This window comes from Eurosta solidaginis, chromosome 4 (genome assembly GCF_040869045.1).
Source record: "Eurosta solidaginis isolate ZX-2024a chromosome 4, ASM4086904v1, whole genome shotgun sequence".
NCBI classification, from domain to species: Eukaryota; Metazoa; Arthropoda; class Insecta; order Diptera; family Tephritidae; genus Eurosta; species Eurosta solidaginis.
The window spans coordinates 102,554,360-102,581,039 of record NC_090322.1 but is presented as its reverse complement, the minus strand read 5'-3'; the positions used below and the strand labels follow the sequence as shown (position 1 = coordinate 102,581,039).

General features: G+C 36.2%; 1 protein-coding gene across 7 annotated transcripts in view; it reads right to left on the bottom strand.

Moving 5' to 3' along the window:
* acj6 (abnormal chemosensory protein 6) overlaps positions 1-26,680 on the bottom strand; it is a 1,105,866-nt gene that overhangs the window by 253,823 nt on the left and 825,363 nt on the right. For 4 of the 7 annotated variants that reach the window (XM_067782334.1, XM_067782333.1, XM_067782335.1 and 1 more), the window contains exons 4-5: positions 11,501-11,867; positions 11,214-11,445 (exon numbers count right to left, since the gene is read on the bottom strand). In XM_067782334.1, the coding sequence (XP_067638435.1) occupies positions 11,214-11,445; positions 11,501-11,867 (599 nt within the window). The remainder of the gene's footprint in view (positions 1-11,213; positions 11,446-11,500; positions 11,868-26,680) is intronic. The other 3 variants (XM_067782337.1, XM_067782338.1, XM_067782339.1) reach the window with 1 other exon arrangement.

The window sequence follows — 26,680 nt, the reverse complement described above, 5'->3', positions numbered from 1 at the left end:
AAATTACTCTGTATTAAAGCACACATCAACAGCTTCAATTTGATACCCATAATGTAAAAACACATCCTAGTGTTATCCTGGTCCACGTTTTGGCCTATAGCTCGAGACCCTAGACACCTATAGGTATGAAAACTACCTTGCACTAAAGCACTCATCAACAGCTTCAATTTGATAGCCATAATGTAAAAACACATCCTAGTGTTACCATGATCCACGTTTAAATTACTCTGTACTAAAGCACACATCAACAGCTTCAATTTGATACCCATAATGTAAAAACACATCCTAGTGGTATCCTCTTCCACGTTTTGGCCTATATCTCGAGACCCTAGTCACTTACAGGTATGAAAACTACCCTGCACTAAAGCACTCATCAACAGCTTCAATTTGATACCCATAATGTAAAAAGACATCCTATATCTCAAGACCCTAGTCACCTATAGGTATGAAAACTACCCTACACCAAAGCACTCATCAACAGCTTCAGTTTGATACCCATAATGTAAAAACAGATCCTAGTGTTACCCTGATCTACGTTTTGGCCTATATCTCAAGACCCTAGTCACAAACAGATATGAAAATTACCCTGTACTAAAGCACTCAACAACAGCTTTCATTTGTTATCCTTCTTGTATAAACACTTTCTAGGGGTATCCGGGTCCACGTTTTGGCCTCAACCTCAAGACCCTAGTCACCAATAGGTATGAATACTACCCTATACTAAAGCACTCATCAACAGCTTTCATTTGTTATCCATATTCTATAAACACATTCTAGGGGTACCGGGGTCCACATTTTGGCCTATATTTCGAGACCCTAGTGACCCACGGGTACGAAAAATACCCCGTCTCAAAGTACTCATAAACAGCTTCCATTTAATGCACACATTGTACAAACATATCCCAGGATTACCCAGGTCCACGTTGTGATATCAAGACCCTATCCAGAATGGGATAAAAGGTATCCTATGTCTGTCTTCTGGTTCTAAGCTACCCCTCCACCAATTTTCAGCCAAATCTGTTCATCCGTTCTTGAGTTATAAATACCACTTTATCTTATATATGTATATCCATCACATTATAAACTTCAAAAATAACAGTATTTCTCCACTATTTAATGGATGTTATACAATCCACAAACTTCAATCACGCTATCTATTAAAAAAAAAGCGCATGAAAATCCGTTGCGTAGTTTTAAAAGTTTAAGGATTTAAAGGGACATGCGACAGAAAAAGCGACTGTTTTATAATATGTAGTGATAGTGATACATGCAAACATACCAAAAAATAAAATTTTTTGAAGAGTTTTAAGGAAATGTTTAATATTTTTAACGAAAGATCGTTTTTCAATAGATGTATGCATTCTTAACCATTTATGTTACATAAATATGTATGTACACCCCTATATCAAGCTGATATGATATGAAAATACATACATATGCACATTCATACATGCCTATAAACCTACGCCCGAAGTTAAACAACGCAGCGAATGCAGATGTACGCATGTGTCGCATCATGCCTCACTCAAAAGCAAATAGCGCGTACAGTTGACACCGAACATTCACACACACGAATTGTTTGGTAAAAATGTTACTTTTGTTTAAACAATTTGGATGATATAAGAAAGGAATCAAGTATTTGTTTTGATGCAGAGCGAAGGTAAATATTTCAAAGTTTTACTGAAAAGTAGAATTTTTAAAATCCATCCATCCGTTTATGAGTTATATCTGTGTAAACAAAAATTTTATAATATTTTACTACATTTTGGTAATTTTGCCATGACCCTATAGTATATATCTTCAAATTATATTAACTGTACCATCTCACTTAGCTAAGCTTTCAAATGCAAAAAACCGTTTTAAAATCGGAGCTTTCTGTGTGAAGTTATGTGCATACATGGCATTTAGCGGCTTTATTTTATAAGATTTACTAGCAGGCCCGTCAGACGTGGTTCCGCCCTAAATTTGGTCTATCTACATACATTTTAATAAGCTTTTTCCGTCTAGCTCTGGCCCCCCACACTTTTTCTTAATCCGTTTATTCAATCCTCTGTCCGTCATTTCGCTTCATCTATCTCTATCTTCGTCTCACTCTATCTTCTTCTCAGTCTCCTTCCATCTTTTCTCTTCTCTCAAGTTTTTCCCATTCTTCTTCATCCCTTATTGCCAGGCAATTCGAATAGGACGTATGTAAATAGTTATGTGGGTATTATTAATTCATGTCTTTATTTCGGCTTCGCATGCATATTTATCAGTTTTGCCAGGTTGATGCGACTAAATCGAATATCACAATGAAAATTACTTTAAAGCTCTAAGCAACGGCTTCCATTTGATATCCCTATTACACACACATTCTAGGGGTATACGGGTCAAAGTTTTGGCCTATATATTGAGACCCTAGTCACCCAGCGGTATAAAAATTAGTCTGTACTAAAGCACTCATCAACAGCTTTAATTTGATAACCATAATGTAAAAACACATCCTAGTGTTACCGTGATCCACGTTTTGGCCTATATCTCGAGACCCTTCACAAATAGGTATGAAAACTACCCTGTACTAAAGCACTCATCAACAGCTTTCATTTGTTATCCATATTCTATAAACACATTCTAGGGGTACCCGCGTTCACGTTTTCGCTTATATCTCGAGACCCAAGTTACTTGCGGGTACGAAAAATACCCCTAAAAATACTCATAAACAGCTTCCATTTGATACCCATATTGTACAAACATATCCCAGGATTACCCAGGTCCACATTTTGATCTCAAGACCCTAGCCAGAACGGGATAAAAACTATCCTATGTCTGTTTCCTGGTTCTAAGCTACCCCTCCACCAATTTTCAGCCAAATATGTTCATCCGTTCCTTCCTATTCAATCACTCTTTATCTATTAAAAAAAAGCGCATCAAAATCCGTTGCGCATTTTTAAAGGTTTAAGCATTCAAAGGGACATAGGGACAGAAAAAGCGACTTTGTTTTATACTATTTCGTGATGTAGGTATGTATGGATATACCTATAAACCTACGCCCGAAGTTAAATAACGCAGCGAATGCTATATATGTACGTACGTATGTGTCGCATCATGCCTCACTCAAAAGCAATTAGCGCGCACAGTTCATAGCGAACAACCACACAAACACATTTTTTGGTAGAAATGTTACTTTTGTTTAAACAATTTGGCTGATATAAGAAATTAATCAAGTATATATATTTTTTTTTTTTTTGATGCAGATCGAAGGTAAATATTTCAAAGTTTTACTGAAAAGTAGAATTTTTTAAATCCATCGACCCGTTTATGAATTACGGCTGTGTAAACAAAAATTTTATGATTTTTTACTAAGTTTTTGGTAATTTGCCACGCCCCTATAATATATATCTTCAAATTATATTAACTGTACCATCTCACGTAGCTAAGCTTTCAAATGCGAAAAACCGTTTTAAAATCGGAGCCTTCTGTGTGAAGTTATGTGCATACATGGCATTTAGCAACTTTATTTTATAAGATTTATAGATAGATACATTTCTCCGCCGCGTGTTCGTGATTTAAAAAAGTATAATTTAGAGAGTGCCAGGTCACAGGAGACCCTCTGTAGCCCCCTAATAATCTGCCACTGCCGGTATACAATCATAAAGCAAAGTCCTTTTTTCCATCCTATGATTCGTAATTAAATTAAAAATGTCATACATAATTAAATATTTAAAAAACTTAATTATTCAATTTCATTAATTAATTTCATTAATTATCTTATACTAATAAAATATTATGAAATCTTGTTTAATTTGAATCTATCAATTCACCTATTTTATGAAATAATGTTTAATGAAAAAGATAAATTTTAAATGTTTTTATAATATGAAGTCATAGCAGCAGCGAAGAGCCGTAAGGTAATTTTACACGAAGAATAGAATTGGAATTAACTGTTAATACAGTCGCAGTGCCGCAACTTTCAAAAAGTATCTCATCTATACCGAGGTTGAATCATTTAACTATTACAAAAATTTTTGAAGATAAAGATGTTGCGTGCGGGAACTTCGGTGGAAAGCAGCGGAGCTTCACAAAATTCTAGTAGGTCACTTCCACCACACCACAAATTTTAACACGATTTTTAACATAATTCAAGCACACAAAATACACCGATTGTAGTTTTGGAGTGTAAAAATGTGAATTCTGAACACATCAGCTGAATAAAAAGTGTACAAATAATTGTTAAATAATAAATACAGACAGTGGTAGTTTAACAAATTCTACTGTGGTAAGTGGTGAATGTGACCTACTAGTAGTTTTTTAAAGCTTGCACTATTTTTCGTCCCTGCAATGTCTCTATGTTAATATTGTCTCTGACTATTATAAGCATGGTGCCTGACATTGTACGTGATATTAATATTGACGATATAATAAAATGTTTCGCTGTAAAAGGGCACGGAAACGCTTCCTATGATTACATGTAATAAATAATATAATAAACCTAACTACCTACACGTCTTTTTTATTCCTTTCTCTTTTAAATCTCTTACAAAGGGGCCTCCACATCATTGGTGCCCAGGGGCCCCACAAAACTTAAATCCGCCGCTGCATGTAAAAAGGCGTACATGTAAATTATGGAATTCGCCACAATATTTTCTTTCCTTGGCGGTTGGATGCACTTGATATTTTTTTTCTTTTGTATACTTTTTAAATATTTTTTTCGTAACAAATGCTATTTTCTAATAATAAAATTTTACGAGTTAATGTACGCATGTTGCTTTCTCTACACTGCCACAACGTGAATAAAAAGATGTTAAGTTAAATAGTTTAGTATTCCATCGCTTGCGATTTCGCTCTACTGTAAACATTCAATCGCCAGCGATAACTCTAGCGAAAATGTAATAAGCGATGGAGCGTTTGTCGTCACATCGCGTGATGCGATTACGCTCGATCATAAACTTAGCCTTATACGTATGCCCTCTCCTTTACGCCTCCCTGTACCTCACCGCAACCCTCTCTGGCTGTGGCGGTTATTTTTAGGATTTTATATATGTGATCATAATTTCACCAGCCGACCATTTTGCACCCTCTTTTGCCAACTCATCGGCCTTTTCGTAACCTTATTTCCTTTTATGACCGGGAACCCAGCATAGATTTGTGGTCCGGCTTGAGGAAAGTTTTTCCAATGCTTCTTTGCATACCAGAACACTTCTTGATGAAGTACTGTGTGAGATTATTTCCTTAATCGCCGCCTGACTATCTATATATTGAAGCGACTGCAGCTTAAGCACGCTTCCTCCAGAATTTCTGCTGCTTTCTTCACAATTCCACCTGAAAGGCGCTGCAGCCTTTAGGATCTATTTATTTCTGGATCGACGCAGTAAATAGCAAACCCGACCTCTTCCGTTAATATGGAACCATCTGTATACACATATATAGAATTTTCGGCCATCTCTGCACCCTGGCGCCAACCCTCCAGCTCAATTGTTGGAGTTGCTAACGCAATGTTTTTGGATATTAGGTCTGCAGGCAGAGTAGATTTTGGGCCTCCCGTTATGCTAATCATTGATACTCTGCATACCCCCAAGTTTTTTGGTAAACGTACTTTTTTGTGTGGCTGTCCACCAAAGAAGAACTCCATAGTAAAGTATGGGTTTATAGCCAGGCGTCCCTCGTTGCCTCGCATAAACCCCATTACGATGTGATCATTCTGCAGCTTAGCATGTAGTCGATCCAGTTTGTTAAAGATGGATGAACTTAAATGGAGTTGAGATTGTCCATGATTTCTTTTTTCGAGACATTGTTGAAAGGTCCGGCAATATCCAGAAAAACATCTAGGGCATATTCCTGGTGTTTCAGGGCTTTCTATATATTGCAATTCAGTATCAACTGACTTGCCTTTGGTGTAAACATGTTGTGCTGAAGAGAAGAATTCCTTGTTCCACATTCCACATCTATTAATCTCTTTAGAGTTTTGAGCAGAAAAGATGTCAAACTGATAGGCCTATAGTCTTTCGGCTGAAGATGACTGGCTTTTCCCGCTTTCCGTATAAAGACTAATCGAGCTGTTCTCCAAGATTGCTGGACGTGGTTCAGATTTATGCAACCCTCAAAGATTATTCGTAGCCATTCTATAATCGTTCCACCGGCCATCTGCAGCATAGCAGGGAATATCCCATCCGGACACGGCGATTTGAACTTGACAAAAGTTTTTATTGCCCATTAAATTTTTCACCAATTTTGGTATCGCTCGCTCCGTATTAGGATTGTAGACATGCTTACATAACTCTTCGGCATCATCTCCTGATGGAAAGTGTTAGTTAGGTAGTGCCTCGGGCTAGTACCTTTGCAAAGGAAAATCAACATCGATAACGCACCCCAAAGCCTTCGGGGAGTGTCTTTATCATTAATATAACAACAGCAACAACGTGTTGATTATATGTTTATAGATCCTTAACAGATATCTGTATTCGCCCCAGCTTCCTTTTTTTCGCAACTTTTGCCAGATTAAAAATCTCTTTCACCTGCCCTCTAAGAAGACTCAGCTCTGTACTCCCCCATGGTGGTTCTGATTTCCCCTTGAGCTTTGTTTCACGCAGTTGTCAACGTTTTTGACAAGAAGTTGTTGTACCCCTCAAACTCTTCTACGGTGGTAACCTCTTAAGGCTGCCCCAGTCTTCCTGATAGATACGCATATCTGAAATTTGTCCCAATTCGTTGCCCTAGGGTTTCTAAAGTTTCCCCTTCTCTAATCTCTTTAGGGGGCTCTGAAGCTGATATATGCATGGTCCGAGAAAGATGGCCTGTTAAGGACCCTCCATTCATCCTGATATGTCCTGTTCAGAAATCAATGTGATATCAAGCAAATTGCTTGACGCTGTGATACGCATTCGCATCCGCTCCTATTACAGACCGACCTATGCAAGCTTCTGGATCAACCAGCCTTTTGAACTCTTCTGGTGGGGCGTCCACTTTATGGGCCATGTAGCAGGATGCCAGGATAAGGGACATCCCCTATTACGGCAACCGATAGGTCTTCGGTGTGGAAGTTAGATAGTATACACGAGCATGAGGGTGTCCAGAAACCTTCCTCCAGATGAGAGACATGGCTCCTGTATCAGCGCCACAACAAAGGAAACCTCCTCAAGAGTCAGGAGAAGCTCACTAAATGCCGTTTTACTGTGTTGGAGGTTTATCTGTAAGACTCGCAGCGCCATTGAGCTGCTGACTCTCTCCAAGTTGTCCGCCACTGCGCTCACGCAATGGATTTTCCGCTGTTTTCAGAGTCCAGAGGTCCGTTTGGCCTTCCCCTGCTCGAAGCGTCTTTTTTAGACTCGCAGCATCATTGAGCTGATTTTCCTCTTCCAAAATCTCCACCTCTACGCCTATATCCTTGTATTTTTATTCTAGTTCCAGGTCCTTGAGGTCCTTTCCATCCTCTCGCTCTCGCTCGTTTAGCATATTGTGGTTTTCTTAAGGTTCTCAGCATCATTGATTTGCTTGAGTACCTCTGCCACTGCACTTTTGTCCACGCTACTTTCAGGTTTTTGAGGTCCTTTTCCACCTTCCCAGCTTTTAGCGTATTGGAGTTACTGTCTGAAGACACCTATTTTTAAGGCGCATAAAAATACTACCTGCTGTGTGTGCAACAGCTCCTCCGATTCCACTGCAGCATGTTCAGCGTGTCCTCCGCTTTCACCACTCGGGGTATCCAAACCTTGGCCCTTGGTATCGTGGGGATCAGGGATCTATTCACCGCTTTCAACCTCGCGCCTTTTTGTTTTTGAAGGTCTGGAACCATTCTATGCAGCCTTTCTAGAGCCACGTTATTGTGCCATCTAGCCGTTTCGAAGGCTGGTAGAGGTCTGGCTCTCTAGAGGATCAGCTCTCTTCTATAGCCCATTGGGAACGCTGCAAGTAGTGCTACAGTTAGGGACTGCTTTGTAACTTCGTTCATCTTATTCTCAGTGAAATCCGGATTCTCAGCGTTAGCTTCCTTTAGTATAATCGAGTAAGCTGGAGTCTGATTGTTATCTTTCTTTAGCTCATTAGCATTTGTATTTTTGTTTCTCAAGCCATTATTGCCTTCCTCTTCCTGTATTACTGCTTTTGAGGTACATGGCTTTCCAGTACTTATATTTGCCTCTTCGACTCGCTTGGCAGAGTTTGAGGTTTAGTGCCTGCCATTCCGGCTAGTTCACCTCCTGGCTCTGGGCCTGGGGCGTTTGCCTTCTGCCTCTTAAAAGCAGCCTCGTCAGGTTCAGCCGATCGCTGCCTCTTGCCTCTCGGAGCTTCTTTCTCTTCGATGAGGTTGCAAAATTGAGGGCTGCTCGCAGTAAAGTTTTTGCCAGTGAACTCTCCCCGATATTCTTCCATTGTCTCACGGGTCCATGCCAAGCGATCGCTCTCATCGCTGGTTGGGCCCACCACTGGATCCAAGCGCTGCTTAATTGTTAATCCCGCCCAATTTTTTGAGAGTGTTTTCGTTCTAACGTTAGTTCTTTGTTCGGGATAGTTGACCGCTCCTTTACCGAGCGCGCTGACTGCACACTATCATCGCTATCCGCGTCCGAATCATCTCTTATAGCGATTTCCTCTTCCCCGGCATCTGACGCCATTGCATTTTCCTTCTCATTCCTATCTTTTTTTTAAGTTTTTCACTTTATCTTGGTCGTACGACCACCTGCCCGACAAGGCGGGCTCAGCGATCTAATGTTAAAAATGAAGATAAGAACCATACGCCACAACAGAGCCCCTTGCTGTAGTAAGGCAGCCATTACTTCTCGAGGCGGCTTCTCGCTCTTACTATGTCTGCAGCTGAACATTTAACAACTACCAAATTATATGTAAAAGATTGATTTCGGTTTTTACCTCTGAATATTTTAGGATGAGCTTATTCTCCAATTTAAAATAAGTTGGGAGTCCCGCCCCATGTACCACGGTGCAGCCTAAAAACGCAAAAATGCTATCAATGAAATAAAACCGATCCAGAAGTTGTCATTTATCCTCTCCACACCACCTCCCTAGAGCCTGTGGTACCAATAGGCTACAAATTATATTATTGCTAGATATTCGTTAATTATCGTTGCAATTCCTTTTTAAATTTCCCGCTATATAATGCTGATCAATGCCCATTAAGCCGTTTGTTATACATACATTTTTTGCAAATATTTATTTATGATTTGCAACTGGTTGACATTAATGTGATGTGAAAATTGAGGTTTGCTCAATCACTAAAATAAAAACAAAATATCTGCTTTTATTGAGGTATTTTGCTTCGTACCGCTATGCGAATCTAGCATAGTATCAAAATGTCTGTTCATTGTTTTTTAAAAGACGATAACTTCGCGAAATCTCACACCCTACACATTATTTTTGACTTCGTACTCTCATTCTGTGCATTTTTTCACCTAACAAATAATTATAAAATTAAGGCCAACAAATGCAGAAAAAAATGCAAGGCGCGATAACCTTCGAAGAGATTTTAGGCCGAATTTCTCTTCCAATTTGCGTAGTGCTCTATTTTTTTAAATTTGCCCTACAAATTGGCGGAACGGGACCTACATGTTTTATGCCGACTCCGAGCCGCATCTGCTGATGAGTTTTCTCTGAGAAGCTCTTCATGGCAGAAATACACTCGGAGTTTTTGCAAATCTCTGCCGAGAGGCGACCCCGCTTAGAAAAACTTTTTTTCTAATTGAAATATTTTTTTTTTAAATTTTCGATATCGCTTTGACCGGGAGTTGAACCCACGATCTTCGGTGAGGTAGGCGCAACACGCTACCACCATACACAGCTACGCATTTCCTACGTCATTGCAAATACGCAAAAACAAAATCCATAGTTTATTTTTTCAACATTGAAAATCAAATTTGTAATTGTAAACAGAAAACAAAATAATACGCATCATCAAGAACCCATGATGTAATAATAGAGGTGATGTCAACAACATAACCTCACTTTTTCGGCAGCTCTAAATGCCAGTATTTACGTGTATTTCAAAAGTAATAAATTTGGATTGTTTTTTTCGTACAAATTCTTCAAATAAATTAGTTTTCTGCAAAATTTTGTCTATATTCTGTTAGGGAATACAAAGTTATGTTAATCTTTTTGGCTAAACAATTCTAGTAACGGCTTATATAGTTATAGTATTTCTAAACGTATAGTAAAATCTACTACGATAGTAGTAGGACTCAAAGGCAGTTCTGTATGATAGACAACCCTCTAAATTATGCATGCCGAACTTGTCAGGATAAGGGAAAACGTCAACGGGATGAGAACACCTGAGTATTCATTTCATCATGTCAAAAACCGTAGTTTATTTTTTTTTAATTTTGAATAGGAAATTAACAACTGTCAAAATAAAAAATGTGCAAAGAAAAAATAGAAAACGAAAAAAAAGTTGTTCACGATCCGTAGCTTTCATTTGTTATAGCAACGCTTCCAACACGAAATTCTGAACTCCCTTAATGTGAAAGGAAAAAACTACGATCCGTAGCTTTTATTTGCTATGGAATACGTTTCCTATATAAGTGCACAAAACCCTGAAATCCCTTTATATTTCACGCGACAAATGTAACTTTTTTAACGGACTGCTGTATGCTCATTTTGCAAAAAAAAAAACAAAAAAGATAAATAAGACACGATTTTACAAATAGACCGTTCCTCCTAAAGCGGAATAGTTATCAAAATTTAAATATGCGTAGACACATTAATATGCTAGAGCCTTCTATTTGCTACACCTATCATACAAACAAATCATAGGTTTCCTAGGGATAACATATTGAAATCACTGGAAGATATACGTATCAAGTATAACCCTTGGTACAACCTCTGGTTTGATATCAGTATAATCCCACATATTCTAACATTCTAGGGTTAGGGTTACCCGAGTACAGGGCTGGGATACCTTTTCTGAATAAAAAGGTTAAATTCACGTTTTTGAAATTAAGGGTTCTCATAGTAGATATGTACGTCCTATTGAAATATCATTCGGATTATCAAGAGCGGTTGTTTTTGATTTCTACCAAATGTAATTCTGCCGCTTTCACCAGTCTCCCTGTTATAGGCCAATATACTCGTTTGACAACCAAATGAAAAAGTAAAATAGGCCACCCTGGTATGTATGCACAAGTTTGAATACACAAGATATTTTGACAATAATGGACTAACCTAATACAAAAAGATGTTTATTGTTTTTTTGCCAATAAGAGTATAATGACTCCATTAACCAAAACGGTGTCTACCTTTTCTTTTCACCAGCTGGAAGTACACTGGGGGCATCAGGATCTCGTCGCTTATTTTTCGCTTGTGCCTCTGCTTCTTCGAGCCACGCTTGAAGTATTGGCTTCAGTGCGATCATGTTGTTATGGGATAACGTTAGGCTCTCGAATCGGCAAATAGTACTTTGCGAAAGTGCGCCTACTCCAGGTAACTTTAAATTCGCTAAAGCTTTTCCTACATCGGCTTGCGTTACGCCTACGGTTAAATAGAGTTGAATGAATGTTAGCAGCATAATGCATGCACCATTTACCTAACTTTATTCTCCGTTGCTTAAATCTCTCTGCGAACGCTTCTAATTCTCTAGGGTCTGTATCTGTATCCGGGTGAAGGCCTGCCGCAGCAACCGCTGCTGATATAACGGGATGATGTACCGCAGAGTGTCCGTGATCTGAAAACATATTAGTGAAGTTTCTATTTTGAAATAAAGGACAAAAATTACTCGATGCATGCCCACTTAAAGCTCCTGGATGATGATGGCTCATCATATGATTCATGCTGTGATAAGAACCATGCAAATGCTGATGGGTTGGTGTCAGCGACGTTTCTGCCATTGGTGCTAACGTTGTCATTGGTCCCGTTGGATCCAACATATCCAATTGGTCCATGGTATGATGCATCTGAGAATAAAAAATATCAGATTATAGCCAGAAATTGAAAAAGTATGTACATTACGATAATAACTCTTTTTCAATGCAATGTAACTTTCTTTTATTTATTACTTTAATTTGTATAAGAGCAGGATTGGATTTGTGTAAAAGTTTCATTTTTTCGGTAGCCACTATCGACTTTTTCAGCGTTTTCAGCAAATGTATTTTAATGAATTTTAACACACTACTTCTATTGATCGCGACTAACACTACTGTAAAAAATATTCAGGGCTGTCATGGGATCCAAGTCGGTTTTGCGTTTTGTCGGAATTACAAACCAATATTCAGGGCTGTCATAGAATCCAATTTTTGTCGGAATCGGATTTAAAAACGACAAAATAATTAATATCGATTTTGCTATCAGAAACAATCCAATCAGTTAAATGGTGTTGGATTTCATTTTTTCCTAGTTGTATTTCTCTTGCAGTTGAGTATTTTCTAAACATGTAAGTAAATAAATGTTTATTTTATAAAAAGAAATGTGAATTTACATATATTTTCATTCTAAATAGGGGAAAATATAAAAATTCAATGCAAAACAGTATTTTGACTGAATTTATGGAGAAACATCCTGATATTGCGAACGGCTTCATGAAGCACATCATCTAAAATCGTTGACACCGTGCTTCTACCTACACTCAGAATCCTACGCTAGAATCCTTGCCAACTGATCTTTGATAGGATCCTTCAGCTAAAAATCGTAACGTAGCTGCTAGTTGCAGCACGGGCAGAACTTTCAAGCGAGTTAAGTGTCCTTCAATGGTGTCCAATACCATTCGGATAGCCTCTGATAGTATGCAATGTAACTGCAAATACACTATAAATATTTAGAAACCCACATTAAGAAATATTTTTAATTTCGCTGTCTCTGGCAACTTAAATGGATTGCTGCGATCTCTCAAAATTTTCCTTTGGCCCTCTCGCAACTTTCTTCTTCCAATAATATAAATGGTACAACTGCTGATGCCATTTTGATGTCAATAAATTTGTTTATTTCTGTTTAAAGGCACAAAACAAGTTCTTTATAAAATTTTGCCAAAAAAATTAACATCAAAATTGCCAGTGCATCGCAAAACAGCTGATTCGAACATTGCTTTTATTTACATTCGAAAAGAGCAAAACCAATATGCTTTTATGATACCAATTTAAATCAATATTGGTTTGTAATTCCGACAAAACGCAAAACCGACTTGGATTCCATGACAGCCCTGATTGATTCAAATTGGTGCCATAAAACCGTATTGGTTTTGCTGTTTTCGAATGAGAATGAAAGCGATGTTCGAATCAGCTGGTTTGCAGTGTTATCGGTGCACCGACAATTTTGATGTTAATTTTTTTTGGCAAAATTTTGTAAAATTGTTTTGTAAATTTAAACGGAAATAAACAGATTTATTTAGTGCAAAATGGCATCAGCAGTTGTAGAATTTATGTTTTTGGAAGAAGAAAGTTGTGAGAAGGTCAAAAGAAAAATTTTGAGAGATCGCAGCAATCCATTAGAGCTGCCAGAGACAGCGTAAGTAAAAATATTCCTTAATGTGCATTTCGAAATATTTATAGTGTGCTTGCAGTTTCATTGCATACTATCGCATAAACAAAGAGGCTTTCCGAATGGTATTGGACGCCACTGAAGGACATTTAACTCTTTCGAAAGTTCTGCCAGTCCTGCAACTAGCAGCTACGTTACGAGTTTTAGCTGAAGGATCCTACCAAAGATCAGTGGGCAAGTATTCTAGCATAAGAGTGGGCAGGAGCATGGTGTCAACGATTTTAGATGATGTGCTCAACGCTATGAATAAGTTAGTTTGCCCAAAATGGGTGAAATTAGAAATGGACGGTAACGAACAACGCATATCAAGGGACTATTTTTATTCAAAGTACAAATTCCCTCCATAATTGGTTGCATAGACGGAACACATAAAAATCATCAAGCCAAGTACTGACAAACATTTGTTTTATAATCGAAAGGGATACTTCAGTATTAATGCCATGATTGTAAGTAGTCTTTAATCTTAATTCTATTTTGCTTATAAAACTGGATTGTACAAGTATTGTAGCATTATGCATCATGCCCACCTATGCAATACATCAATGGAATGCCGAATATGAATCCCTTGTCTGTTCACAGATAACAAATTATGCTTATGTTAGTTTGTCACCAAAATATTTACATACAACCAATAATATGAATTAACCAATATTCACATTTCACATGAATATCGATCTGCTGACTTTGCTTACAAATCTACATGCATGCATAGTTATACAAATATACATATATGCATAGCAATACCAATCTACATATATGCATAGCAATACAAATCTACATATACAACATATATGCATATTAATACAAATCTACATATATGCATAGCAATACAAACCTACATATACCACATATATGCATATTAATACAAATCTATATATATGCATAGCAATACAAATCTACATATATGCTCAGTAATACAAATGTACTTATTTTTATAAGCTTTTATTTACTTTCACTTTTGTTGTCTGTAATGGAATCTTGCAAGTTAAATTTGATACACTTCCCGGTGTCCGATTGAGCTGAAATTTTGCACACATGTATAACTCCGATGACAATGCAATATTACTTTGTTAGAATTCGATAAATTAATCGATAACACAGTTATCGGTAAAGATTTGTATTTACTTTGGCATAACAGCCTAAGTCCCATACAAACACGCCGGTACCTATCCGTGGATTGTGATATTTGGACGTGGTGAATCACGTGTCACGCGTAGTGAATCTCATCGCTTGCGAAAAGCGGAGACACAACCCTCTGTTGTATTTCTGTGTATAACCAACATAGCTGAATTTTTAAGGCTGTTTAACCCTGTAATCTTTTCTGTAATTTATTTTGCTTTTGGAAAAATTACCTATTTGAAAAAAGCTGTCTGAAAAATATTGGCATAACAGCTTAAGTTAAATCAAGAATGGAAAATCTTTGGAAAATTTGAGCAGATGTGGCAATTTCGCGCGTCCGTTGAACGAAATATTGACAATCTGCTGATCATCGCTAAGAAATTAGCGACATTCCATCAACTAAGCAGCACTTTAGCAATACTACTGTTATTATTTGGCCGCTCAAACACACAAATATTAATTGTGCATTAAATCTAAAATATACAAATACACCATAATAATTTACACGGCCAAAGCCATAATAATTCACACGGGTCATCAATTCTTTCTCTGATTCAAAATCTGAACTACCAGCGCTACCGTCAACAGCTCAGTGTCATCACTGCCAGTAGCGCCAATAACACCAAACTCGTGCCTGACACACAAAAGTCGTTTCACTTAATAGCGCAAGTAAAATGTACTACGCACTCACCAATAAGAAGCGTCAAAAATTCGCTTGGAGTAATTTCGTCAATGAGCTACCATTGAGCTGGCACCGCATTGGCGCTGGCGCCATGCAATTTACATCACTAAAATTGCGCGAATGCCCAGGCTCATGACTTCAATACTTATATTTACAATGCTTTAAACTTTAAATACACCTCTGAAGTTGCTGCGCATAAAATGTGTACTAATAAATTCCAATACGCATTATACGCAGATGTAACTGATATATGTGTTTTTGTTTCACCCCCTATACTTATATTTAAAGCTTTTATAAGAACAAGCTTCTATTACTTGTTAATAAAACGAACTAAAAAGTAAAAAATAAAATTAAAGAAAAAAAAACTTTTTTAAAAATAAGCTTTTATTATTTTGGTTAATAAAATTAACTAAAAAGTAAACAATAAATTGACTCTAAAGAAATATAACACTTTATAAGTTCATTGTAAACTTAAACGATAATTAGGCTTTTTCGTCTGCGACAAAAAAATTCTATATTGTACATAATTATATATTTTTAACATTAAAACTTTACACCTAAATTATTAAATCTTACAGTTTATATCACAGTCCTAATTGTTCTAATAAAAGCGTGTTACATTGCGATAGCAAGAAAAGGAGATCCTAAATGTTCTTAATTATACCATCAAAATTTAACACGTTTTTTATTAGAACAATTAGGACTGTGATATAAACTGTAAGATTTAATAATTTAGGTGTAAAGTTTTAATGTTAAAAATATATAATTATGTACAATATAGAATTTTTTTGTCGCAGACGAAAAATCCTAATTATCGTTTAAGCTTACAATGAACTTATAAAGTGTTATATTTCTTTAGAGTCAATTTATTGTTTACTTTTTAGTTAATTTTATTAACCAAAATAATAAAAGCTTATTTTTAAAAAAGTTTTTTTTTCTTTAATTTTATTTTTAGTTGTTAGTATTAGGATATTTATAAATGTGTAGGTTAAGTAATTAGCTATAAAAAGGGAAAGAATTTTTGTAATAAAGACAATCTTTATCTGACTACCAAAGTCAATACACTTATTATTATTTTAACTTTTCATGGCGATCCTGCCAGTCCGATCCTTAATAAGCATAAAAATTTGCTGAACGAGCAAATATTGCTAAGACGATCTGACTGGAGGAAATTCTGCCAGTTTGAAAAGCAGGACAATAAATAAAAAAAAAAAATCCTGCCAAATTGGAAAAACTTATACTTTGAAAGGAAAAAACCGATAACGCATCCGCAAAAGCAATCACAAACACAAACCAAGGAACTATTTTCAAACAACCAACGGACAAGCAATGCTGACATATTTACATCCTTCATACATACATATATGGCTACGTATTTCATGGTATCCTCTACAACGCATAAAAGGATGGAATAAATTGGGCAATTTAATAGCAAAACGAGACCGGAAGATATCTTATCAATTGGCGGCGTACCATTTGAGGCGACACAAAACTGGCAGCAATATAAAGTATAAGTATAAAAATTAGAAACAAATTGGGCGGCCTTTATGGACGCTAAACCATTAGCAAAAACGAAAGTTTTTGCTTAGGAATTTTTTTTAAAATAGGAATTAAAAAGTAAATAAAATGTAAAACACTTCTTTTCACAAAAAAAAAATTTTTTTTTTGCAAGAAAATCAAAATGTACTAAATTTTAAAGAATTTTTTTTTGCTTGAAAAATTAAAAATAATACGTAAAAATCTACTTTGTTAAAATTAAAAAAAACAAAAGAAAGAAGAAAACTACTTTTTGAACAATTCAGCTATCTCCTTTATTATGCAAGAAATAGAAACGGAAGAAGAATTTCATAGAATTTTTAAAAAGTGCGAAGACACTATAAAAGAATTCATAAAAATTTCTGAGAAAGTCATTAAAAGCAGTAACACCACCAAACAGGGTCCGACACCAATTACTATAGAAGAGTATTGGCGACGGAACCAGTCTATAAAAAAGGAAGAAACACCCAAAATACCTACCCCAAAAATCCGAAAAAGAAAAAGGGGTAGTAAACAATTTAAAATAAAGAGAGAGATAGCTGAAACCTTCAAACAATTAAACTTAACCACAAGTACCGAAGATAGGTTAAAATTAAAAAGGAAAATTAAAGAACTGAGAAACAAAAAATAAATATTTAAGAAGAAAAAAAAATTTTAAGTAAATTGGAATGCCAGATAAATACGGGGAACACCCCATTGCATGGGAAGATAAAGTAACAATAGATAATGAAAGAAAACTGCAATGGTTAAAATCATTTTGGAAGAAATAGGTATGACTAGGGAACCTAAAATAGAAGATGTAACAAACCCTACAACAAGGGAAGAAGAAACAGTTAGGATGTTACGAACGGTCTTCCCAAATAAAAAATAAATTCTTAAACGTAATTACAAATTTTAGAATTAAAATAAATAAATAAATAAATAAATAAAAACTTAATACAAATTTTCTTCATTAATTGTTAAAAATGGCATGGTGGAAAACCATATTAAATGGTATACTAATAGGTATTGCAGGATACGAAGTTGGTAAGAAAAATACAGAAAACAATGTCGAAAATAAATTGGTCAAATACGAACCAAAAGAAATTATAGAAAATAAAAAAGAAATCTCCGATAAATGGCTAACTATTTTTGTTTGTGCAATTCTAATAAAAAATTATATAAAAAACAAATTGAGACAATTAAATAATGTACAAAGAGTTTAACGGAAATTTCAAAAAGAAATGAATACATGGCAAGAAATCTATAATAAATTAACAGAAGAAAAATTAAAAGCCGATAAATCATATAAGTGCATAAACAAAAGTATTACCATAAAAACAGAAACGATAGCAAAACATCTGAACATAATTTTAGAAGCCTTAAATGCGATAAAAGAGTTGATTAGTAAAGTAAATAACATACTTACCAACGATCACCAAAAAGAGGCTCAACAAATTTTTTCAACAGTAAGGGATAAATTAGTATCTTCACTAGCAAGATATAACATCGAAATCCCCATACCAACTACTATAGAAGAAAGCTTCCAAATTGATTTTAACTCCGTTCTAACTGAACCTTCAAGAAACCGTACCCCTTCATCGTCATTTAGTCTAACCTCATCAGTGGAAGAACATAAACCACTGCTTAACCGACCCATACACGTCACAATGGACAAACAGTAGTAGAGTTTATCAAAACTTCCTCATCAGTGCTGCCAGAGTTTGATGGCAAGCCTGAAAATTTGCACAGTTTCTTGGATGCTCTTGATATCTTAGACCAAATCAAGGATAATCATGAAGCTTTAGCGATAACCATGATAAAAGCAAAACTAAAAGGCACGGCAAGGAATTTCATAAGTGACGAAAACACAATCGCACAAATAAAACAAAAATTAAAAACTGCAATAAAGGGAGAATCAGTAGAAGTCTTAACAGCTAAACAACTGAATATCCAACAACACAGCAAAACTGCAAACCAGTATACCGCTGAAATAGAAAAAATCACTAGATCATTGGAAGGAGCTTATATCTCGGATGGACTTAACCCAGACTTAGCAACGAGATATTCGACACAAGCAGCAGTAAAGGCCATGTGTAAGAACTGCTCCAATGATAAAGTGAAGATGATTATGCAAGCGGGAACGTTCACAACAATGAACGACGCAATCTCAAAATTCACAAACAGCTGCACAGAAATCACAGGCAGCTCGAATACAATTTTAAACATTCGTCAACAAAACCAATACCGGAATAATTTCCGTGGAGGTTACCAAAGTAACAGCTATGGAGGTTACCGAGGTAGGAGATTTAGATACCCGACAAGATTTAATAACAACTTTAGAGGAAATAACAACAATAATAATTCCCAAAGAAGATCACAAATCCAAAATAACAATAGACAGTACAATCAGACGCGCAACGTGCGAAATTGTACCCAGAAGGAAAGCCAAGAAACTCCACTTCAAAATCAGTAGATAGGAAAATATGTGTACTAAACTTACACTTAAATAGTTATATATCTACAAAAACATGATTAAATAACTCAATTTCAAATTTTTAGTAGACACAGGAGCAGATATCTCCATAATTAAAAAGAATCAAGTACTTAATCATACAAAAATAAATACAGCACAAATAACAGACTTAAAGGGCATTGGTCAGGGTATAACCAGTACATTAGGCACAATTAAAGTTGATTTAAAAGGCGATGACCTTCTAATTTATCATAAATTTCACGTCGTAGAAGACGACTTTCCAATACCGTGCGACGGAATAATAGGTTTGGACTTTATAAAGAAAAATAATTGTATTCTAGATTATGGCAAAACAGAGGATAAACTAATCCTAAGACCATATGATTTTCCCCAAACAATCACGATGTACCTAACAAATTTACGATCCCTGCTAGATCTGAAGTCATTAGACAAGTAACAGTCAACATTGATAATAAAACCATCTTCATACCCCATCAACAATTATCTGAAGGCATTTTCAAAGCGAATACAATCACAAATACAGAACAAACTTTTGTCAGAATTATAAACACCACATATAAGAATACAACTATTCAAAATTACAAAACACATACTGAAAATTTAGATTACTACAATTTAATTAAAACAAACACACACAATAAACAAAGTAATGACACAGAAAAATTAAAAAGATTAACAAAAAATTTCCCGAAATTTGTCAATTCACAACTAACCTCACTATGCACAGAGTTCATAGACATATTTGCACTGGAAACAGAACCAATTTCCTCTAATAATTTTTACAAGCAAAAATTACACATGAAAGATGATACAACAGTATACATAAAAAACTATAGATTGCCCGAAACACAAAAAGGAGAAATAAGCAAACAGGTTAATAAATTAATCGAAGATGACATTATAGAACCCTCAATATCAGAGTACAACAACCCAATTTTACTGGTACCTAAAAAATCACTGCCAGGTATTACTGAAAAAAGATGGAGACTGGTAGTTGACTACAGACAAGTAAATAAAAAACTAGCAGCGGATAAATTCCCACTTCCAAGAATTGATGACATTTTAGACCAACTTGGAAGAGCAAAATATTTTTCATCAAATAGAATTACACCAAGACTCTAGAGATATAACCTCATTCACAGCAGAAAATAGTACATATAGATTTAAAAGACTACCCTATGGATTAAAAGTAGCACCAAACTCATTCCAAAGAATGATGACACTGGCATTTGCAGGCCTCAAACCATCCCAAGCATTTCTATATATGGATGATTTAGTCGTACTAGGGTGTTCAGAAAAACACATGCTACAAAACTTAAGAGATGTTTTCTCTACCTGTAGGAAATACAACTTAAACCTACATCCAGATAAATGCCTATTCTTCAGCGAAGAGGTAACTCATTTAGGACATAAATGCACAAGCGAGGGAATACTTCCCGGCCCAAGCAAATTTGAAACAGTTCAAAATTACCCAACACCAAAAACAGCAGATGAAGTTAAAAGATTCGTAGCGTTCTGCAATTATTACAGAAGATTTGTACCGAATTTCGCAGAATACTTAAGAAAATTAACTAGGCTTTGCAAAAAGAATGTTTCCTTCGACTGGACAGAAGAATGTCAAAAAGCTTTTGTCTATTTAAAGGAAGCATTTAAGCAGCCCAAACATTTTGCAATACCCCGACTTCAATAAAGAATTCTGCATAACAACAGACATTAGTGGGTATTCTTGCGGAGCAGTCCTTAGCTAAGAACATGATGGCAAACAGTTACCAATTGCTTACGCTTCTAGATCCTTTTCAAAAGGCGAAACAAACAAAGCTACAATAGAAAAAGAACTAGCAGCAATCCATTGGGCCATAACCTTCTTTAGACCATATGTTTATGGTAGAAAATTCATAATTAAAACCGACCATCGCCCTTTAACATATCTTTTCTCGATGAAGAGTCCTTCATCTAAGTTAACACGAATAAGACTCGATTTAGAAGAGTATGATTTCGAAGTGGAGTACATTGCGGACGCATTGTCTCGCATCAACATAACAAATTTAAAAGAAATGTCAGTAGAAGCATGCAAAATAAAGAAAGTTTCAACAAGATCAGCAGCTAAAAAAAATAACATTAAAATTAAAGAAAGTCACACAGAGAACCTCAAAATATACGAAGCGCTAAATAAATTTGAAGTAAAAAGACTAGTCGAGCTCGTTTTCAACCCTTCGAAATTCTATTTCAAAAAAGGAAAGAAAATTTGTAGCGATTTTGATACAAGCAACCTAATTGTTGAGGATAAGATTGACTTAGGACAATTCTTTACCAGGCTCGAAAGAGAAGCCGGCAATTTAGGCCTTGTACGAATACAGTTGTCCTTAGGGGACAAATTGTTTAAAAGAAATTATACTGCAGTAGGAAAATTTATTGAAAAAGGAAACAAGGTTCTCAAAAAACTAACAATTGCACTAACCCCAGAGATTATACATGTGACTAATCCCGGGAAAATTAAGGAAATTCTGCAAAAATATCATGACGATCCTATTAGTGGTGGCCACCCAGGAATAAATCGCATGACAAATAAAATCAAGCAGAAATATAGTTGGCAAAACATGAAAAATGACGTAAGAAAATACGTAAAGAGCTGCATACACTGTTAGAAAAACAGAATAAATAAGAATATAAAAGAGCCAATGAAAATAACGGAGACACCTTCGAAGGCTTTTGATATAGTACAGATAGATACGATCGGACCATTACCGAGGTCAATAAATGGAAACGAATACGCAGTTACCATCATATGCGACTTCACCAAATATTTGGTAGCAATTCCAGTCCCGAGCAAACACGCGATAACAATTGGTAAAGCTGTATTTGAGCACTTCATTCTGATTTATGGATGCATGAAAACACTCCTAACAGACATGGGAACCGAATACAAAAATTGCTTATTCGAAGAATTATGCAAACTGTTAAACATTGAGCATAAAACCTCAACACCATACGATCATCAAACACTGGGCACCGTAGAACGTAGTCATAGGACGTTTAACGAATATGTACGTTCCTACATATCCAGTGACAAAGATGATTGGGACGAATATCTCAAGTACTTCGATTACTGCTACAACACGACTCCATCGACAGTACACGGGTATTGCCCCTACGAGCTTATATTTGCGAAATATCCCCCGACGTACGAATCCTTAAAAGAGAATAAAATAAGCCCAGTGTATAATCACGAAGCATATGATAAGGAAATTAAATATAGACTTCAAATAGCACAACAAAGGGCTAGAAAATTAGTAAAATAAGTTAAGAAAAAACAAAAATCTAATTATGATAAAAGTAGCACCAGTAAGGAAATAAAATTAGGAGATTTAGTATTAGTAAGAGAAGAGGCTAGCCATAAGCAAGACAATAGATATAAAGGACGGTATAAGGTAAATAAAATTGACAAAATTAACAATTTTACTTTAATACCTCATAGAGAAGAAACTAGCAATAAGAACAATAAAGATAAGGAATTAATAATCCATAAGAATAGGCTTAAACACATCTGAAACACCTTTTGATAATAATCTTAAAATAAGCATTCCACTTTACTTATCGCATATTAAATATCTAAGAAATTGAAAACGAAAATTTTTTTTTCTCAGTTCCATATTTACACAAATTATTATAAATACATAAAGAATAAAGAGTACCTTCAAGCACGCGGATTTTAGGTGGGTGCAAGCATTTAAAATTCCCCTATAAAATAAATAAAATATATAAATAAATAAAATAATTGTTAAATTTAAAACTTTTTCCTATACGTAAAATAATCGTTAAATTTAAAATTTTGAAAAAAAAAGATTTGTACAAAATATTGCAAAAAAAAAATATATAAAATGTAAAAATAATAAAATTATCAAGGTCAGCAAATTAAAAACAAATTACACAACCTCTTTCACTACAATATCAAGTTAAGGTAAAATACCAAAATCATTTAAAACGCGAACAAAAAGTCTTATACAATTGTTCACAAAACAATTATATAATACTCTTTTTCTAAGGCGGATGTTGTAACATTATGCGTCATGCCCACCTATGCAATACATTTACGGCCTTACGCATCATGAACTTCTATGCCAATACATTTTAATAGCATAATCATATTACAATATCATAAGACATAAATTACCTTGAACACAGCGGTTAGCTAACATCAATGGAATCCCGAATATGAATCCCTTGTCTGTTCACACATCACAAATCATGCTTATGTTAGTTTGTCACCAAAATATTTACATACAACCAATAATATGAAATAAAAAAAATAAATGTAGGGCGCGATAACCTCCGAAGAGATCTAAGGCCGAGCTTCTCTTCCAATTTGCGTCGTGCTCCTCTTGATTTTTCCCTACAAATTGGCCGGACGGGACCTACATGTTTTATGCCGACTCCGAACGGCATCTGCAAGGCAGATGAGTTTTCACTGAGAGCTTTTCATGGCAGAAATACAATCGGAGCGCTTGCCAGACACTGCCGAGGGGCGACCCCGCTTAGAAAAATTTTCTTCTAATTGAAAAATCTTATTTCTAAAATTTTGATGTTGCTTTGCCCGGGAGTTGAACCCAGGGCATACGGTGTGATAGGCGGAGCACGTTACCATCACACCACGGTGGCCGCCGCCACCAATAATATGAATTAACCAAATATTCACATTTCACATAAATATCGATCTGCTGACTTTGCATACAAATCTACATACATGCATAGTAATACAAATATACATATGTATATGCATAGCAATACCAATCTACATATACCACATATATGCATATTAACACACAAATCTACATATATGCATATTAATACAAATCTACATATATGCTCAGTAATACAAATGTACTTATTTTTAGTTGTTAGTATTAGGATATTTATAAATGTGTAGGTTAAGTAATTAGCTATAAAAAGGGAAAGAATTTTTGTAATACAGACAATCTTGATCTGACTACCAAAGTCAATACACTTATTATTATTTTAACTTTTCAGTATGTGCAATTAGATTTGTGATGCTGACATAAAAATTCGAACGGTCGGATCACGGTATCCTGACTCTAGAAATGACTCTTTCGTATTGTAACGAATTTACTCCAAATCCTCTTATTAGCAACCTTCTGCTAAGTTCGAATCACTAATCGGTTGAATAAATAACTCCAATATTTAATAATGCAAATGGCCTTTATTAAAGTACTTCACAATAAATAACTCTACTATTGCTCGCCAGATAGCGTCTTAATAAAAACTGCTTCTAGCGCCTCTACCGTTGCTGCCTTTTATACTCTTTGATTTCCTCGTTGCATCTTCTAGGCGCTTCTGTTCTAGAATATACTAGTTGGTTATCTGTTATAATTATAACTACAGATGTAGGTGTATAGCTCTTATATGCGCGTGTGTTTGTGAGCGACACTTCCACAATTATATTGCATATCTCAGGTAAGATATCTGCATGTGCTTGTGCGTTGCTTCTCAGCTGCGTATACGGACATATGTGTAGAAATAATGATTGAATTATTGATGTGCATTCACGTCACTGCTTAGCATCGGCTTAGAGATGACAGTACTCTTAGTGTTGCTAATATTCGTTACATTGCCCTCCACTTAAGTCTGATCGTCCCGATCAGACAAATCTCTCGATCTAACCGCTGCTAGCCTCTCCAAATGAACCACCCTTCTATTTCGTGGTTTTCCAATTATTTGTATGCGGTAGATGACATCACTGATCCTCTTCACAACTCTGTATGGGCCTTCCCCACTGCACCGATATTTGGATGGAACACCTTTACGCCGGCTTCGCATAATCAGTATCGTTCCCACGTTTCACAACAGTAGTGCGCGCTGGCTTGAAACCACCCTTGCATTCTTTCTCGAAAATTCTTTCAGTCGTTGTAGTGCGTCCATTAGGTTTTGTCAATGCCAGTGTTTCTCTCGCAGGTACTTTTGATTTCGCTTTATTTTGCCCATTCGATCCATCAACCTTTGCTCCATCTACTTTCCTTGACATTCAATAGCTGGGGCAAGTTTTCGTTCTTTACATCTAATACGCTTGCTCATCTCCTCCAGCTTTGCGTTTACGGCCACCCACATTGTTGGAACTATTAGGACCAAGATCGCAATGACGTGTAATGTGACCGGGCTTCCCGAATTTTACGCATTTGATAACTCTTCCACTCCGATTTTGCGATCCTTTCAGCACCTCCAATATTTCGTCTACTCACTCTGGCCTTTCTACTTATACACGGCGTGCTATGAAAACTGGCTTACACAGAAGCGACGCTGTTTCCTGAATCAGAGCTTGTGACACCGTTTCTGCGAATGTTGGCTTCGGGTTTGCGTATGTAGCTCGCTTTGTTTCGACGTCCCGTATGCCATTTATGAAGCTCTGAATCTTTACCCTTTCAGTGTATTCCACGGGTGCGTCCGCATTCGCTAAATATGCCAGCCTTTCAACATCCGACGCAAATTCTTGCAATGTTTCACCAGGCCTCTGGAAGCGGTTCAGTAACTCCATTTGGTATATCTGTCTCCTATGCTCAGTTCCGTATCGTCTCTCTAGAGCTCCCATCAATGCTTCATAACAGTTCCGTTCGCCCTCTCGAATGGTTTGTAAAATCTCAGCTGCAGGCCCTTTCAATGCCATGAACAGTGCAGCAACATTATCTTCAGCATTCTATAGCTTAAAGACCTGGACAGGAACAGAGCCATCAAAAGATGGAGGTTTTACCTTCGTATTGCTTGCTGAAACAGCTGGGCGATTTAATTGCAACTCCTGTATACGACCTCTCAAAGCATTCACCTCAGCTTCGATTTTTTCCTCAAACTGCGTTATTTTCTCGTCCATACGCGCTTCGAGTTTTGATGATATACGAGCCTCTTGCGCTTCGAGTTGTACTGTTATGCGTGCCTCTTGCTCTTTCAGTTGTGTTTCCATCTTTGATGTAATCTGTGTCGACATTTCTGAAATACGCGTTTCTTGTGATTTCAACTGCTCAGCCAACTGAGATGTCATATATGTCTTTTGTTCTTCCAGTTGAGTTTCCATCTTGGATGTTACTGTCAACGTTTGTGCAGATATTGCAGCTAATATTCAAGTCTGTGCTGGTAGCTGCCTGCGATGTTTCGTTTTGCTCCTCCAATTTTGTTGTCTCATCGCCATCAAGATGAAAGACATACTCTTCCACGTCAATTCCTTCTAATTCCATTGCCTGTGGTAGTCGTTCCTGAAGTTCTAGTTTAATGCCGGTTGTATTCAATCCACGGCTCTCCAACTCCTTCTTCAGTTGCTGGATCTTCAATTCACTTAACTTTGCCATGTCCAAGTTGTATTCGAAATCTTCAGAATTTATTCAACAATTCCTCTTCTGACACCAATTGTAACGAATTTACTGCAA